This window comes from Podarcis bocagei (assembly GCF_964188305.1).
Source record: "Podarcis bocagei genome assembly, chromosome: 3".
NCBI classification, from domain to species: domain Eukaryota; kingdom Metazoa; phylum Chordata; class Lepidosauria; order Squamata; family Lacertidae; genus Podarcis; species Podarcis bocagei.
In genome coordinates, this window is record NC_138127.1 from 45,108,933 (window position 1) to 45,126,535 (window position 17,603).

General features: G+C 40.6%; 1 protein-coding gene across 9 annotated transcripts in view; it reads right to left on the reverse strand.

Annotated features, from left to right (window-relative positions):
* EPB41L2 (erythrocyte membrane protein band 4.1 like 2) overlaps positions 1-17,603 on the reverse strand; it is an 83,737-nt gene that overhangs the window by 49,260 nt on the left and 16,874 nt on the right. For 8 of the 9 annotated variants that reach the window (XM_081187632.1, XM_081187635.1, XM_081187639.1 and 5 more), the window contains 2 exons: positions 10,829-11,280; positions 8,647-8,850 (listed from right to left, as the gene is read on the reverse strand). In XM_081187632.1, the coding sequence (XP_081043758.1) occupies positions 8,647-8,850; positions 10,829-11,266 (642 nt within the window). In that variant the 5' untranslated portion in view covers positions 11,267-11,280. Of the gene's footprint in view, positions 1-8,646; positions 8,851-10,828; positions 11,281-13,958; positions 14,042-17,603 lie in introns of those variants that run through there. The other variant, XM_081187633.1, reaches the window with a different exon arrangement.

The following is a 17,603-nucleotide window of genomic DNA, read 5'->3' on the forward strand; positions in this document are numbered from 1 at the left end:
CTGACTATTGGTGATCACAGCATTCCTTTCTAGGTGCTCACAGACTGTTTGCTTAATGATCTGCTCCAGAATCTTCCCTGGTATTGATGTCAGACTGACTGGGCGGTAATTATTTGGGTCCTCTCTTTTCCCCTTTTTGAAAATAGGGACAACATTTGCCCTCCTCCAGTCTGCCAGGACTTCGCCTGTTCTCCAGGAATTCTCAAAGATGACTGCCAGTGGTTCTGAGATCACATCTGCCAGTTCTTTTAATACTCTTGGATGCAGTTCATCTGGCCCTGGAGACTTGAATACATCTAAACTAGCCAAATATTCTTGTACTGTCTCCTTAGTTATTCTGGGCTGTGTTTCCTTTGCTGAATCATTTGCTCCAAATTCTTCAGGTCGGGCATTGTTTTCTTTATCGGAGAAGACTGAGGCAAAGAAGGCATTGAGGAGTTCAGCCCTTTCTGTGTCCCCTGTTTGCATTTCACCATCTTCTCCTCTGAGTGACCCCACTGTTTCTTTGTTCTTCCTTTTGCTACGAACATACCCATAAAAGCCTTTTTTGTTGCTTTTAACCTCTCTAGCAAGCCTGAGTTCATTCTGTGCTTTAGCTTTTCTGACTTTGTGTCTACATGTGCTGGCTATTTGTTTGAATTCCTCTTTGGTGGTTTCCCCCCTTTTCCATTTTTTGTACACATCCTTTTTTAATCTTAATTCAGTTAAAAGTTCTTTAGATAGCCACCCTGGCTTCTTTAGGCACCTTCCATGTTTCCGTCTCATTGGTATTGCCTGACGTTGTGCTTTTACTATCTCCCTCTTAACAAACTCCCAGCCATCATGAACTCCCTTTCCTTTTAGTATTGCTGTCCATGGGATCTCACCCAGCACTTCCCTAAGTTTTATGAAGTCGGCTTTCTTAAAGTCAAGAAATTGAGTCCTAGTATGCTTGGCTGCTGCTTTCCGCTGTATAGTAAACTTCAGAAGAGCATGATCACTCGCGCCTAATGATCCTTCCACTTCTACCCCACTAACCAGGTCATCAACATTGGTTAGGACCAGATCTAAAATGGCTGTTCCTCTTGTTGCTTCTCCCACTTTCTGGACAATGAAGTTGTCTGCAAGGCCAGTGAGGAATCTGTTTGACCTTATGCTCTTGGCTGAGTTTGACGTCCAACAAATATCCGGGTAATTGAAGTCCCCCATTACTACTATCTCCCTTCCTTTTGCATGCTTGGCCATCTGTTCCAGGAAGGCATCATCTATGTCCTCCGTTTGGCTTGGGGATCTATAGTAAACTCCCACAATGAGGTCTCTGTTATTCTTCTCTCCCTTAATTTTGACCCAAATGCTCTCACATTGGCTTTGAGGTTCTAAATCTTGGATCTCTTCACAGGTATACACATCCCTGACATATAACGCCACTCCTCCTCCTTTCTTGTCTGGTCTGTTTCTCTGAAATAGATTGTATCCCCCCATTATTACATTCCAATCGTGGGACTTATCCCACCAGGTTTCAGTGATGCCTATTATGTCATATTTAGTTTGCTGTACCAAGAGCTCAAGCTCATCTTGTTTATTTCCCATGCTTTGCGCATTAGTGTACAGACATTGAAGTCCATTAATCATTCCCCCGTGTCTCTTATTTAAGGATTTTTTCCTCCCACCACTAGGTCCGCGTGCTGTTTGCTCCATTTGGTCTATGACATTTGGATGATCATCTTCATTAATTGATAGACTCCTACCTTCAGGAGCACTGTCTCCCTCCCCCACATTAGTCAGTTTAAAGCCCTCCTGATGAGGTTTCTGAGATTTTTGGCAAAAACATTCCTCCCAACCGTTGTGAGGTGCAGCCCATCACTTGCCAGAAGTCCATCTTCAAGAAACTGCAGTCCGTGATCTAAGAATCCAAACCGTTCCTGTTTACACCATTTGCGAAGCCAGCTGTTCACTTCCACTATTTTCCCCTCTCTCCCTGGGCCACGTCGTTCAACTGGGAGGACAGACGAGATGACAATTTGTGCATTTAGTTGCTTCAATTTCCTGCCGAGAGCCTCGTAGTCTCTTTTGATCTTCTGGAGGCTATTGCTTGCAGTGTCATTGGTTCCCACATGAACCAAGAGGAAGGGGTATTTGTCAGTGGGTTTTATGATTCCTTGCAGTCGTTCAGTTACATCGTGGATCTTAGCCCCGGGGAGACAGCACACTTCCCGAGACATCTTGTCAGGCCCACAGATCACTGCTTCTGTTCCCCTCAGTAGGGAATCCCCTATCACCACTACACGCCTCCTCTTGGGTTTGGTCGGGGTTCTTCCGTGAGCTGTCCGTTCCAAGGTCGCCTGCACATTCCCTGAGGACTGACTTTGCTGCTCATCTTCATATACCTGATCGACTGTAATGAGGGAGAGATCCTCAAATGGAGTCTGCTCTTCGTCTTCCATGCTAGGGGAGAGGACCTCAAAGCGATTGTGTATTTCTAAACAATCAGAGTGAACCCTGGGCCTCCTACTTCTTTGAGTCACGTTTCTCCATATATCTGGCTCCTGTGTTGATGAACTAGCCTCCTTCTCAGGGGAGTCCCCTGTCTCCTCCTTGGTGGGGACGGTGTGCTCTGTTGCTTCCAAGAAGAGCTCCAGCTCTCTAATTCTTTGGAGCGTAGCTACACGTTCCTCCAGTTGCTGGACTTTGTCTTTTAAAAGGGCAATCAACATGCAATTGCTGCAGGTGAAGCTGCCTGCAACCTTTGGCAAGATGGCAAACATTGCGCAGGAATCGCAGGCAACTGCAGCTGTTCCCTCCCCTTCCATCTTGAGATCGTGTTGTTGGGGGTGGCTACAGAGGTCCTCCATCATAAAAAGCTTGAAGACAGGACAAATAACTTCGCCCACAAAAAAAAACCTAGGTCTCCCCCAACAAACATTTGAGACTAGCTCCCCTAAATCTAAAAGATGGATATAACTGCGCGCGCCGCTAGGCGCGCGCCGCTGCCCTACAAACTCTGATAAGCTCCTCCCACAGCTAATCCCCTGCCTCAACAGAAACCCTGCCCCCTCTGACCTTTACACAGGGAAAAGAGCTAATCAGCCACAAGAAACACACACACACACACACAAGAAAACCCTTTTTGCTCCTTCTTCAACTGCTGCCCTACAACTGCTGCTGTTCAGTGACCATAAATTACCCCTCTTACAATTTTCAGCATTCACAGAAGATATCCTGAGTATCATATTCTAAAGGCATTTTAAGACATTATATAACAGCAGTAGGTCAGACTTAAAACTCTACATAACTACTTGATGCATTTCACCATGCGAAGTTCGAATACCTGCATGCAAAGAAATAAATAAATAAAATCAAACTTTGGCACCACTGGCACTATGGCCAATAGAATCTGGTTCTGAAATGAAGCAATTTTAGCTGTTGCTTTTGTCAAACAGCAAAATCTACGAGCCTACTGCAAATCATTGAGAGATCTACCAGTAGGTCCCAATCTGCCTTTGATCTACATAATTTAGTAAAATGTTTCTGTTCATAAATGGATAAACTTTTGACCGTTCTATGCAAACAGAACAATGCCAAACAGGATTTAGGAAGCCAGCTTCAAAACATCAATATTTTAAGTAGAACATTTACAGTCTTAAAACAAATTCTAAAATAAGATTGTGTGCATACTGCAATCAAGCTACATTAACATAGTTACAACTGTTTAATAATTTATTTGATTGCATCAAACTACTTTCTACTACTGGTATTTCTCCTGTTAATTTTCATGGGAAACAGTTATTTTTGCAAGCAAAGTCCTTTCATAATATACAGCACATCAAATTCTGTTCTCATAGTAGCTATTTTATATAAACACAGCCTCTGGCAAATTTGAGGTACGATTACTTTTGACTCCATTGCTTTGTTTAATGAATACAGTGTGTAACATTGTACACTTCTCAATTTAACAGCTACTGTTGAAGACAAACAAGATAGGTCACTTAACATATTTGGCAGCACATAGTAGCATATCTAGCACAAGCATCCTGGAGAAGAGTGACTAGTGGGGTGCCACAGGGTTCTGTCTTAGGCCCGGTCTTATTTAACATCTTTATCAACGACTTGGATGATGGACTCAAGGGCATCCTGATCAAATTTGCAGATGACACCAAACTGGGAGGGGTGGCTAACACCCCAGAGGACAGGATCACACTTCAAAACGACCTTGACAGATTAGAGAACTGGGCAAAAACAAACAAAATGAATTTTAACAGGGAGAAATGTAAAGTATTGCACTTGGGCAAAAAAAATGAGAGGCACAAATACAAGATGGGTGACACCTGGCTTGAGAGCAGTACATGTGAAAAGGATCTAGGAGTCTTGGTTGACCACAAACTTGACATGAGCCAACAGTGTGACGCGGCAGCTAAAAAAGCCAATGCAATTCTGGGCTGCATCAATAGGAGTATAGCATCTAGATCAAGGGAAGTAATAGTGCCACTGTATTCTGCTCTGGTCAGACCACACCTGGAGTACTGTGTCCAGTTCTGGGCACCACAATTCAAGAAGGACACTGACAAACTGGAACGTGTCCAGAGGAGGGCAACCAAAATGGTCAGAGGCCTGGAAACGATGCCTTATGAGGAACGGCTAAGGGAGCTGGGCATGTTTAGCCTGGAGAAGAGGAGGTTAAGGGGTGATATGATAGCCATGTTCAAATATATAAAAGGATGTCACATAGAGGAGGGAGAAAGGTTGTTTTCTGCTGCTCCAGAGAAGCGGACACGGAGCAATGGATCCAAACTACAAGAAAGAAGATTCCACCTAAACATTAGGAAGAACTTCCTGACAGTAAGAGCTGTTCGACAGTGGAATTTGCTGCCAAGGAGTGTGGTGGAGTCTCCTACTTTGGAGGTCTTTAAGCAGAGGCTTGACAACCATATGTCAGGAGTGCTCTGATGGTGTTTCCTGCTTGGCAGGGGGTTGGACTCGATGGCCCTTGTGGTCTCTTCCAACTCTATGATTCTATGATTCTATGATTCTATGATTCTATATGTATCCATCCAGCAAGTCCAGTCTCCATAAGATAATACAGTCCATATTTCTTAGTTTGTTCAACTTTTAAACCACCCTTCATGCAGGATCCCGTGGCTATTTACAAAATACTAATTAAGACACCAACCATAAAAGCAATTTAAACATGATAAAATATTAAAATAATCAAAAAAATTAAATCAGTACACGGTGTAAATACAACAGCACTAGGACCTTAAACAATTAATTTCCTCCAATTGTCACAGTGACATCAGAAGCCCAGTAAATCAGCACCCATCTCGCTTCAGGCCAAGGGAGCCGGTGTTTGTCTGCAGACAGCTATCTGGGTCATGTGGCCAACATGACTAAACTGCTTCTGGCACAATGGAACACCGTGATGGAAACCAGAGCGCACAGAAACGCTGTTTACCTTCCCGCCACAGCGGTACCTATTTATCTACTTGCACTGATATGCTTTCAAACTGCTAGGTTAGCAGAGACCGGGAAAGAGCAGTGGGAGCTCCCCCCATGGCGCGGATTCAAACTGCTCCGATCAGAAAGCCCAAGAAGCTCAGTGGTTTAGACCACAGCGCCATGCAGCTAGTAGCTGTGTCTGAATCTAAAGACATCTTACCTTTAGATAGAAAGGTAACTGGGATGTGCTACTAATTCTCTGACACCATAAAATTTCCTCAGCCAATATGAGGTTGGCATTTGTCCGACAATGGAGGAATGGGCCTTTGGGGTTGAGGTTAAACTGCTGGAAGGTTGCAGCACCTACTGTGGCTGTAGAGACCGATGCAGTAACATGTTTTGTTGCAGTTGGGGCATATGAAGGCATCCAACATGAATTATATTCTTTGTAAGCAACAACTCAACTGCTAATACACAGCTTTACTTCAGACTTGGGTTTCAAACTTCTACTCAGTGCTTATTATAAAACATAAGTTTTTACACCCAAACAGCACAATCCTATGCATGTATATTCAGAACCCCAAGGAACCATAACTTGAAGAACTATACTATGTTTGAGAACAGTGTATATTATAGTAATCAGAATAATTTATTTATCTACAAAGCTGCACAGAAAAAAAATGTTGTGTAGTACAGAGTATTATTTTCTTCCATTCATTCATAAACCCACCTCCTCAGGCCTTTTTTCCCACACACCAACCATTCATTGATGAGCACTGGCTCAACCTAGAAACACTAAAAGCTTTTCTGGCTGCAAAAGGGTATATATTGACAATAATGTCCCTGAGCTCTGGCAGAGAACAGTGCTAGTCCACCTAGTATTCAACCAGCACACACTCCAAATTCATCCACTCTATTTATGCAAAATTGTAAGCAGTAGAGTTACAGTATGCCCTGTTCTAAAAAAAATCATAACTAAACCATTTAAAATCTATGTAATAAAAAAAAGGAGAGGGAGGAATCACAGCTGTTTTAATCCAGAGTACATCACTTCTAATCTCTTAGCCATAGTTAAGGGCTTGGGAGCCAGCTTAGAGCTACACAATCCCTTCATCTTCCAGTTTCCCCATTCCTCCTATGATCTTCCCACCAGTCTTATGTGTAATGTAAGTGTTGCATCAGCTCCGTGGTTAACAATGGTTAGCATCAACTAGTCAGTGCAAATCATTATTGGGTGTGAATGAATTTCCCACTATTACAGATAGCACTACTTTTTCTTCAAGTACAATGCTATTGGAGGATAATTTTGAAGAGGAACAGCTACAAGGGGACAACGCAGCAGTCTATTTACTTCTTAACATTAAGACTTCTCTGTTTTATTTGCAGAAAGCTGTCCCATCTATCTCTAGTAGGTACAATACTGGCAAAAAACATATCTAGACAATGTGGGAGGTGTCAAGGATTAAAGCAGAGAAAATATAGAAAAAATGAAAAGATATGATCCACTCAAGTCAGTGAAAAAACTGGCCTAAAACTGCCATTTCCTAGCAGATGAAAGTTACCTTGGCATATGTCCTGAATTAGGAAAAATGTAAAAATCAGGCTGACCCTGGCTCTGTTATTTGATCACCAGATGGCATCTATGATCAAGAGTACTTCTTCCAACTTTAGTTGGTTCACCAGCTGCCCAGTCTTTTCTAAAGATGATCTGGTGACAGGTGTACAAGTAGCTTCTAAACTGGACTATTAAGGTCAGTGTGTGGAACTGACCTTGAGAACATTTTGAAACTAGTAGTAACATTTTCTGGGCACAGCAGGGGTAGCTAACTGGCGCTCTATAAGCAATATCTGCCCCCCCAATAGATCCCTCCAAAATGTGTGGGACCCATTTTGAGAGTCAATGTTTTTAGTGTTTTAAAAAGATTGACTCTCAAAATGGGTCCTACACCGTGATGCCGTGATGTCAAAATTTGAGCCACCCCGCAATCCATTTTAATATTTTACATTTTTTTTCCTGACTGCTCCCATAGATACTACACTATCATTTAGTAATAGCAAAGGATTTTTATTAGCCCCCTAAAATTCTCCAAAATTTGTACTTAAACAAAAAACAAAAAAAACTTAAACATCAGCCACACACACGTTTACTTTAACCATGCCTACTTTGACATGGATCCCCAGGAAGTTTAGTAATTGCTCAATGGGGCCCGTGATTACCCACCCTTAATAAAGTCTTGGGTCACTGAAGAACTGTCTCCTCCCATACAAACAGCCTAGATGCCTAATGGCCATCAGGGAACCCTGCTCCAGATACCTGGTTCGGCAAAACTCTGCATCTTGTTTCTGAATTCCAAATAGTGATGACTAACAGGAAAATGGTATTCTCATGTGCCCAACTTCCTAGAGACATTTCATTACATTCCTCCAGAAGCTCATGCTTTTCATGCATCAGTTTTGCCCTGCTCACAACCCTTTGATGTGTGAGCACTAGCCCATGGTCACCCAATAAGCTTCCCCAGCATCGCCTCCCTCCTATCACTGTGCTGCCCCTCCTGGCTCCCATCACTCACTGCCCCCCAACTTACCAAGCACAGGCAAGAAGAGTTTCCATTTTTAAATTTTTGCTTAGAGGACAGCTGAGAGCACCACAAAGTAGAGCACCAGAGGGACTCTAGCCATCCACCATCTTAAATTTTCCATAGTTTTCTCTGGGCAAATTCAGGTGACTGGGGTCTCACCAGCATTGCAAGTGGTAGTGTCCCCAGCTTCCCTTAAAGCAGAGTTTTAAAAATGTTAAAAGATTCAGGAACCAGAACAAAAGACCTGGGACTTGGGACATTGGATCAGTTCCACACAATGCAGTTGTACTGCTACTGAGAGGGGCCTATATCAGACTAAGTGGAGAGGGTGCATTGTGAGACTCATGAACCCATGCATAAAATAGCTTCAATAGTGAACTTTATTTATGATCTGTAAACCAAGAGTTAAAACAGAAGATAATACATTTGCACTTGCAGTTTTGATAGTTATAGTAAAGTTCACAGTACACTTTAGGGATGTGTTGTAATAAGCTAAAGGCATGGCTCATTACTACCCATTAGCCATAGTGATGTGAATACCATAAAGAGCACATTAGATTCATAAAAATGTGTTCATTAGCTTCCATTTCAATAAAAGCATACTGCACTCACTGCTTTCTTTCAACAGAAAAGGTCTTAAGGCTCACTGGCTTACCTCAAGGTCACAGCTGTATTCTGTCCCATCCAAAAGAACCACTTTACATTGGACAGTTCTGGTCCTCTTAGGAGTTTTTGGAAGAACTCTCTCAATTCTTATTTCACCTGTCTGCACCTCTTTGGACTCCCTTTGGCCTTCCTCTGAATCTTGTTTGTCTTCTTTTACTTCAAAAACAATTTCTTTACTATCTTCTTTAGCAGGCTGCACAAGAAAGTTGAAAATGGATATTAATGAACATCAAGGCAATTTTAATGCACTGCAAAGTAATAAAATGTAATATATTACAATAAAGGATTATCATCACCTACTCCATAAATTTAGAAGAAAAACCAATATATTCTTATGAATCAATACCCATTTAAGGAATCTACTAGAAAGCCACTTAGCCCTCCCATCAGATGTCAAGGAAATAAACAACTATCCAACTTTTAGAAGACATCTGAAGGCAGCCCTGTTTAGGGAAGTTTTTAATGAATGATTTTTTAATATTTTGTTGGCAGCCACCCAGAGTGGCTGGGGAAACCCAGCCAGATGGGCAGGATATATATATATATATTATTTATTGTTACTACTACTACTACTACTACTACTACTACTATTTCTACTACTATTACTACTATAGTTCGGTAATTGATATCTTAAGATCCAGCCTATATTTTTGAGACTCTTTGGGTTGATGGCTAGGCCCTCTATGCACATCAGCTCATTACATGGATCATTATCAGCAGAGAAGACCACCTGCCCATCAGTTACTGAAATTAATTTAATTAGGTGCTTTATATTAGTCTTAAAGTGACTTACAACAATAAAACTCATACAAATACAACATTTAAAATCAGTAACCCAGCAAAAGTGATAATTCACAAATAATAATTAATAAACCAAGACACATTTTTCCCCGATTTAACACAGGGAATTAAAAAAAAAATTAAGTATTCATTTGGCTCCTTCAAGATGTCAGTGTTAGTGACAGCTACACTTCTCTGGGGAGAGCATTCAACTAATTGGGTGGAACTTGCACTAAAAAATCTAAGTTGCTCACTGCCACCTTCCCAGCTTCTCCTGAAGTGGGCACACAGAGAGGGACCTTTGATGATGAACTTAGGGTCTTTGTAGGCTTACACGGGGAAAGGTAAGCTGTGTGGGCTTACACTGGGGTCCTTAGAAGTTAGAATCAGCACTTTGGGTTAGGCTTAACAATGGATGAATACAGAATGGAGGGGTAGCTTCTATGAATTCACAGTAAGTGGGCTTTTTCTAGACAAGAAAATGAATGGATATATGAATGTCAGACAAGCAAACATCTGTCACCTTCTTGTCTGTCCTCTCTTCTCTAAATTGCCCCCAGACAACTAGCAAAACTAACCTACAGCCTCCAATTTACTCTAGCAGGAGTATAGTCTTTAAAACAAATGAACTGCACATTATTTACTACAGGGCAAATCCTTGTACAGCATTTCCCAATAGCATCCTGCTTTATTTTACAAATGAGATTTTTCCATTTGTTTCTCTCACACTGTACTGGAAGCAAGAGTAGATTTGCTCTTAGCTGCTTTTATGTTGTTTACTTGCCAGAAGATTGAATCACTCACTGTGAAAGCCCTACATTAACTGCCCTTCTAAACGAAGAAACTGCTGCTAGGAAGAAACTGGAATTTTGTGTACAGCTAATCCTAGAGTTTGAGCAGCCAGAGGGGGGAATACCTTTCTGTGCTTCAGGTGCTAGTCTAGTAGTGTGGTTTTTTTTTTGTGAACTTGTTCACAAGGAAAGGTTTTCTATGTAAATTGTAACATTTTGTAGATTATTGTTTTTTGGTAGGTATAGCAGCCCTCCAGGTTTCACTGGGCTACAGTGGTCCTCATCCCTAACCAATGGTCGTATTGGCCTGGGTTGACAGTAGCTATAGCCGAACAGCATCTGGAGGTCCACACATTTCCCATACACTGAAGAATTCTGCTGTAACAAAATGCAAACATATAAAAACAGCATTTTATGAAAGCAGCAGATGATGTCTGAATGTGGAAAAAATATTAGGCTGGTCTCTAGAGGCATATTTCTTACAAACATATATCAGCCCATTTAACACTTTGTTCTGTGCTGGGTATAGTGTTAAGCAGCTAGGTAATTAACATGCATGGACTTTAAAGTGTTTCATTTTTCTTCCTTTCAAGAGCATACCTGTGTCTCAGCACTACTAACAGAATGTTTTTCCTCTCTGTCATCTGCTTTAGCTTCTTGCCGAATCTCAGCAATGTCCTCCAGTTTTCCCTTAGTCTGGGCTGCCTCCTCTGGAAGATGGCATTCACCCTCCCCTGCTCCCATTTCTTCTGCTGCTGCTGATGGCTGTTTTTTCTTTGTTTCATCTTTGGGTTCTTCCAAGCTGTATGATTTTTGTTTCTTAAGCCAGGGGGGGATGAAGCGAGAAATTCCCTTTCCTCCGGAGCGACTGGGGCTACTTTGACTAGCTAGCGCCTGTGAAGTGGGAGAACTCTCTTTCATTTCAGATGTCTGCTCTTTTTGACTATCTGATGCATCCCCAGCATCTTCCTTTGCTGTATTTGATCCCAGGTTCTCCGATTCCTTTACTTCTGTGTCTGAACCAACTTCAGTCGTCATGGTCACAGGATGCACTAGAAATAAGATACATATATTTGCTTTTAGAATGTACTTTTTAGACTGCTAGTGGACCTACCTAACTCCTAACACAAGGTCTTATGCTTTAGCAACCACTGAAGTTGAAACTATTTGGTTTACTAAACTTACACTGTAGACATATTATTCAAAGTGACCAACAAAATTTTCAAATCCAAGCAGCCAACACAGCACAGAGCTAGAAAATATATCAAATTAATCAAATCTCTGTAAGTCTATGTGGTCATAGACTTTCTCAGGTGTAATTAAAAGAAGTAACTTCATCCTTTCAATTGGACATACTATAATGACTTTCTAATTCCATCAGTGCTGCAGTGAAGTCTGGAAGACAGACACTTATGAACCAATTTGCATTAACCATCTTGCTTTCAGGTCTGAGAGTTTGGGTGGCATAAAACTAGACTTCAATGGTTGGTTTCTACTGAACAAGTATAATAAATTTATATAGCAATATATATCTTACAATAATAATTACTGAATAGTAAATTCAACACCCTGTTTTGAGTCCAGAATAAGATTTTGGAATAGCATATAAAAATAATTTCCTAATTTATTACGATACGCTTTAATAATGTATCAAGTTCTATAAAACACTAACAAAAATATTTGCTTAATCTTAAAATAATTGGATGGTTTAAAGCAAATATTTAATTATTAAATTATGTTAGGTCAGCATTTAAGCTGCTACAAGTCAAGTCAAATTTTACTAATGATTCCTATTTTTGAAACAGGAAAGAATAATTTAAGGAGACTAAATCAGCCATTGTGGGATTCTTTCAAAAGTGGTGTTAGTGGAAGAGGTTTGTTCTCAAATTATAGCAATCCTGGAGTAGTCATTGCTCAAGCACATAACTTTCTTTGATGTTTACTGTTCAGTAAAATTTCTCTCCCAAAGAGGCAATCAGTCCCAAAGTATAGGTCTGTCTCTTCAGGAATGGGGGCTGCTGCAAAGACAGCTTTAACAGAAAGTCTAGCTATGCACACAATAACCTTACATGTAACGGAAATTACTTCTTTGTATAACAGTCTATATGAACTAAAGAATTAGAACTGAGTGCCTAGGAATCAACAGTGTAGCGTCAATAATGCTTGTTTTGCTTGCCAGACTGAACAATCTCTCCTCCCCTCTGCCCCTCCATACAGTGTTCTGGAAGTTTGCCAAATTGCAGGTGAGGGCTCAGAGTGCAAATCGGGCGGGGGGGGGGGAGATGGGGAGAGAAACGCCTGTTGCACTGGCTCCCACTAGCACAACTATTTAGTTGTGTGAGTGGTAACTGTAGTACCCCTACTCCCAAAAAATTCAATGCTTAAATGTCAGGTTGTAAAGTTTTTGAGAGGGGTGTTTCCATACAGATTACTCTCATGAAAAAAATACTCTTTAATCATGCATTCTGCTATTGCTCTTGGAAACCTATAATAGTAATACACCTGAATAGTTATGTCATCCCGAAATTTTCAAATTCCTGATAAATTATGTCAAAGGACACTATGTTTGATTCAGCATTTAAATCTGTAACCACAACAATGCTACTCTTTTCTTTCCGCTAACAGAAAATATACAGAACAAGTACAAAGGCTACTTAGTAATTTGGCTATCTGATTTTGATCAGTAATAACATTTCTAAAACTCTATCATTCTTCAAAAGCAGAAATGCTACATTAACCAATACTCTTTAAGGTGCAGTACTTTTACAGCTCAGTCTTATGCAGAATTAGATGTACGCAAGCCTACTGAAATCAATGGATAAGATATAAATCATTCAGCACTGAATTGCAGCCTTAGTTTTGGAAAGTGATAAGTAGCAACACACTATCCAGATGGTGACAGTATTTTACAGAGCATTAGTATTCAACTAGTGAGTAACGCTCTAAGGAGAGTCACAACAGCAGCAACACCAACACCAACGAAATGTATAGTAAAAAAATAAGTATGCACCAAACTACTGTTACAAAAGGTACAAGACTAATACAGGATTAGATAAAATGGCTATATGAACAATCTAGATGTTTTCAGATACAATGTTCTGTCAAATGCACTCACCATTAGCACCTGTAACTGGAGATTTTCCATTTTTATAAACACAAATCAAGTATTTTCCACTACTCATATCTGTAGTATAAATTTTGTAACCCTATGGAAGAGGTGCAAAAGAACATACACTGCTTTACAATCCCTAAAAGTTTAAATACAGTTAGTTACAGAATGAAAGCACCACAAAAATTGTCTAACAGGTACAAAATAATACTCCTTGTTTAAAGGGAAATTAGATACCATTATTGGGATAAAAAATATAGCCACAAAAGTGTTGCAGTGAAAAGATCCAGACAATCCCCTGAAAGCATTTCAACCAATACAACAAAATAGCAATGTCATCTACTTGAATGTTCGCAGCTACATACACCCACAAAATTGCCTAGTGTTATTCTTGCAGCATTAAAGTACAGAGCATCCCATTTCAGAGTTAAAAGTCCTTTTTATTGTCGCATTTTCTGAACTACTTGCTTCAATATTCACTCACAGACCAACTAACGTGATTGTCATTTAGTACCTGGTGCCACTCATATACTGACACCAGATTGCGATCAAACTATCCACATATTTTTCTACACACACATGTACTTGTTTTTATTTTCTAATAAACCGAAATCAACTCACCCTTTTCACTTGCTTGTCTAAGGCAACTTGAATCTCATTTGCTTTTGCATATCATACTTTGCATATTGATGAGCAATTAAGGTCTACAACACCAATTAAAAAGAAGTTAAAGGTAAAGGTAAAGGTACCCCTGCCCGTACGGGCCAGTCGTGTCCGACTCTAGGGTTGCGCGCCCATCTCACTCTAGAGGCCGGAGGCCAGCGCTGTCCGGAGACACTTCCGGGTCGCGTGACGAAGCTGCTCTGGCGAGCCAGCACCAGCGCAGCACACGGAAACGCCGTTTACCTTCCCGCTATAAAGCGGTACCTATTTATCTACTTGCACTTAGGGGTGCTTTCGAACTGCTAGGTGGGCAGGAGCTGAGACCGAAAGACGGGAGCTCACCCCGCTGCAGGGATTCGAACCGCCAACCATACGATCGGCAAGTCCTAGGCACTGAGGTTTTACCCACAGCGCCACCCGCGTCCCTAAAGAGAAGTTACACGCATATAATTTTTGTTATGCATATCAAACCAAAGCTATGCAGCCAGCTTATAAAAATCTAACAGGCTCTTTGTGCAGCTTAATGAATAAGTCTCGCCCCACCCAAGTCCCAACTCTGCTGGAGAAAGGCATGCCCAGTGGAAAAGTTGAACTTGGTTCCAACTCACTTCACTTTTGCAGCCAGAAAATGCAAATGAGTCAAAGAGACAGCTCTGTTTTCCTGTTATCACTCCTACAAAGTAAGAGATGCATTGTAAAAGCTCTGCTAGGTTAGCATGAGACATCTGCCACTTTAGGATAGGGCTTTTATTTGAACTTATTGTTGAAGGTAGTATAATTTGTTCTGAGCAACTCAGAATATTAATACCACTTACATAGCTGGTTAGTCTTAGCTGTGGGTTCAGGGAGACCATATTTCACCATTAAAAGATAATGCTCATTTTATGGGAGATTGCTCTAACAGAACAGTTTCACCAAAATAAACAAAACAGATCAGTACAGTTACAAAAAAATACAAAGGGGGAGGTGGTAAAAACTATATAGAAAAGGAATCTTAACATGGTTTGAGTAAAAAAGTTTTTAAGGGAAATTGCCTTTATAGACAATAAATGCTGTTAATCTCCTCAGCCTCTCAATGCTCATGGCTTAAAAAATGTTACTTTAAAATTTCTGGCACACCTTCCTGCCAAAGTGGTCTTAAGTGCTTTCACATTATTTCAAACACAAGGCAAAAATATCAAAACAAACAAGAACAAAATCCGTCATAAACACCTAACACTGCAGTAATAAATATCTATCAAAATGGAGAAGTGCATCCCTAGTTTCTGATAGAGCCTCCAGGAAACAAGGAAAAACATCTGGTACCTACATATAGCATGCCTGAAGAGTATTTTCAACAGGTGGGCATCACTGCAGAGGTACCTGGAGCCAAGCCATATTTTACTCCCTCCACGAATGGCCAGATTCATGTATGATGAGGTGCTCCTTCACATACCCTGGCCATTTAAAGCTTCATGCGTTAACACAGGGCCACCAACAAGAGGTACAGGGGATACAAATGTGCCAGGCCTCGTGCCAACAAGGGTCACACATTATTAGTTTTCATTTTAAAAAAAAAGTCTATTGGACATTTCTTAAGAAAGTCATAACAGAAATCTTGAAGACTAAGGCTTCAGCACTCAATGTGCAATGCTATTGCTAAGAAAGCTTAATCACTGTTGCTAACAAAGTCCGCTTTCTTTACAGAATAATGCACCATTAACTGGCTTTGGTATGGTACACCCAGAAGTAACTCCCTTGAAATCAAGGTAGTTTCCTTCCTACTGAGAAAAAATGTTGATACACCCAGGTCCCTTTTAATGAACAAAATGCATTCCCTGGAAATCATTCGTTAGGCAAGCGTTCACATAATGAGCCCATGATTTCCATTATTTCCTAGTGAAATTTTTCTTATGTGGGATTTGTCCAATAACTTCCCCCTCTTTCTCCATGGTTTCTTCCTGGTCATGTCAAAATCATACACAACTGCAAGAAAGCAGAACAAGTAGGCTGAAACAGCATATTTCCTATGAATGTCAATAGAAGGGCACATGTGTATTGCATCCCCACTCTAAAATTCATCTGCATCCACTGCTTAGCCCTGAAAATGCAGCAGTAAATCTAAACCAAACTACATCAAGTAGTGTCTGACAGAAAAACTGAACACACAGAGCAAATTGAAGAGAGTTCAAGGTCAGAAAGTGGGAAATGACTAACAGACTCCATTTGGTTTTGGTATTTCCCTCCTACTCAGTTCCACAAGGTTTTTTCATGAGACAAAGCTAACCTTCCAAAGTACTATATGTTATTTCCAAATCAGTTTTGTCATGACAGACAAATGAGACTTAATTTTTAATGTTCCTCACTAAATGTTGTAATGGTGTCCAGAATTTACTACATTTGTTAACTGCCCTTTGAGGTAATTTGCATCTCATGCTTATTTAACATACACACTCGCAGCTTTACATGCGTCTCCAAAAAATAATTTAAAATGACACAAAAATGGTGAACACAGGGGAAACTGGGGCAGGAAACCACGAAAAAACCAGCCAGTAATCCCAGCAGCCTTCATGAGAGTGGGTGGAGAAGAGGCCGTTGGAAAGGGTGATCAGAGGCCAGAGAGACTTGCAGATGGTTTGAAGAGACAACAGCATTCGGTTGCAAAAATGCTGGAAGCAGGTACCCATCTCTGCTGTTCCTCCCCACTATACTGCCATCTTTTTCTTTGTACCTTCAGAAAGAAGCTATGGGGCTGAAATTGGAAATATGTATGCCTTTGCTAAACTTCAATAACACAATGAAACTGGGAGCAGTGAGTGTACCTTTTTTCAACTGCAGATTGGCCTGTGTGTCTAAAAGGCAGAAAGAATAAGCTTTCTGCATTTTGGAAAGGAACACACAGTGCTCTTTACAATAATGACTTAGTAGTTCCTCAGGATTTTTTAAAGGGTTATGAGTACACAATGCACAGTTTTATCCCTTTAACCAAGGTGAATTTTTCCTAGTTGCCTGGAAGCATTTTTTTCTTGCCACAGTTGGCAAGACAAGTAGTAGATTCTAATCCTTGTGGGGGGCTTTATGTAAAGTGGGGGACAGGGTATGGAAAAAACAATAAATAATCCACTATGACAGAAGGTACAGAAGCAAGCAAGAATGAAGTGAGCAAGGTTTAATGGTGTTTTTCTTTTCTTTTAAGGATTTGCATGTTAAAAATGCAGATGACTTCCATAATATTGTTAAATTCTGAGTATTACTTTCTCAGCTGAATTTACTATAGCAACAAGTATGCTTTGTGTATTTAGCTGCTGCATCATCAATTGAAAATTGAGTTTTATGATACAAAACAAGAGGGTATACTGACTAAAATGGTGATGCTGAAAGACAGCTTCTCTGTATATTGTAATGGGTTCGAGAAGTTTTTATGCATGGGTAGGCAAACTAAGGCCCGGGGGCTGCTTCCGACCCAATCACCTTCTAAATCCGGCCCGGGAATCAGCATGTTTTTACATGAGTAGAATGTGTCCTTTTATTTAAAATGCATCTCTGAGTTATTTGTGGGGCATAGGAATTCATTCATTTTTCCCCCCAAAGTATAGTCTGCCCCCCCCACATGGTCTGAGGGAC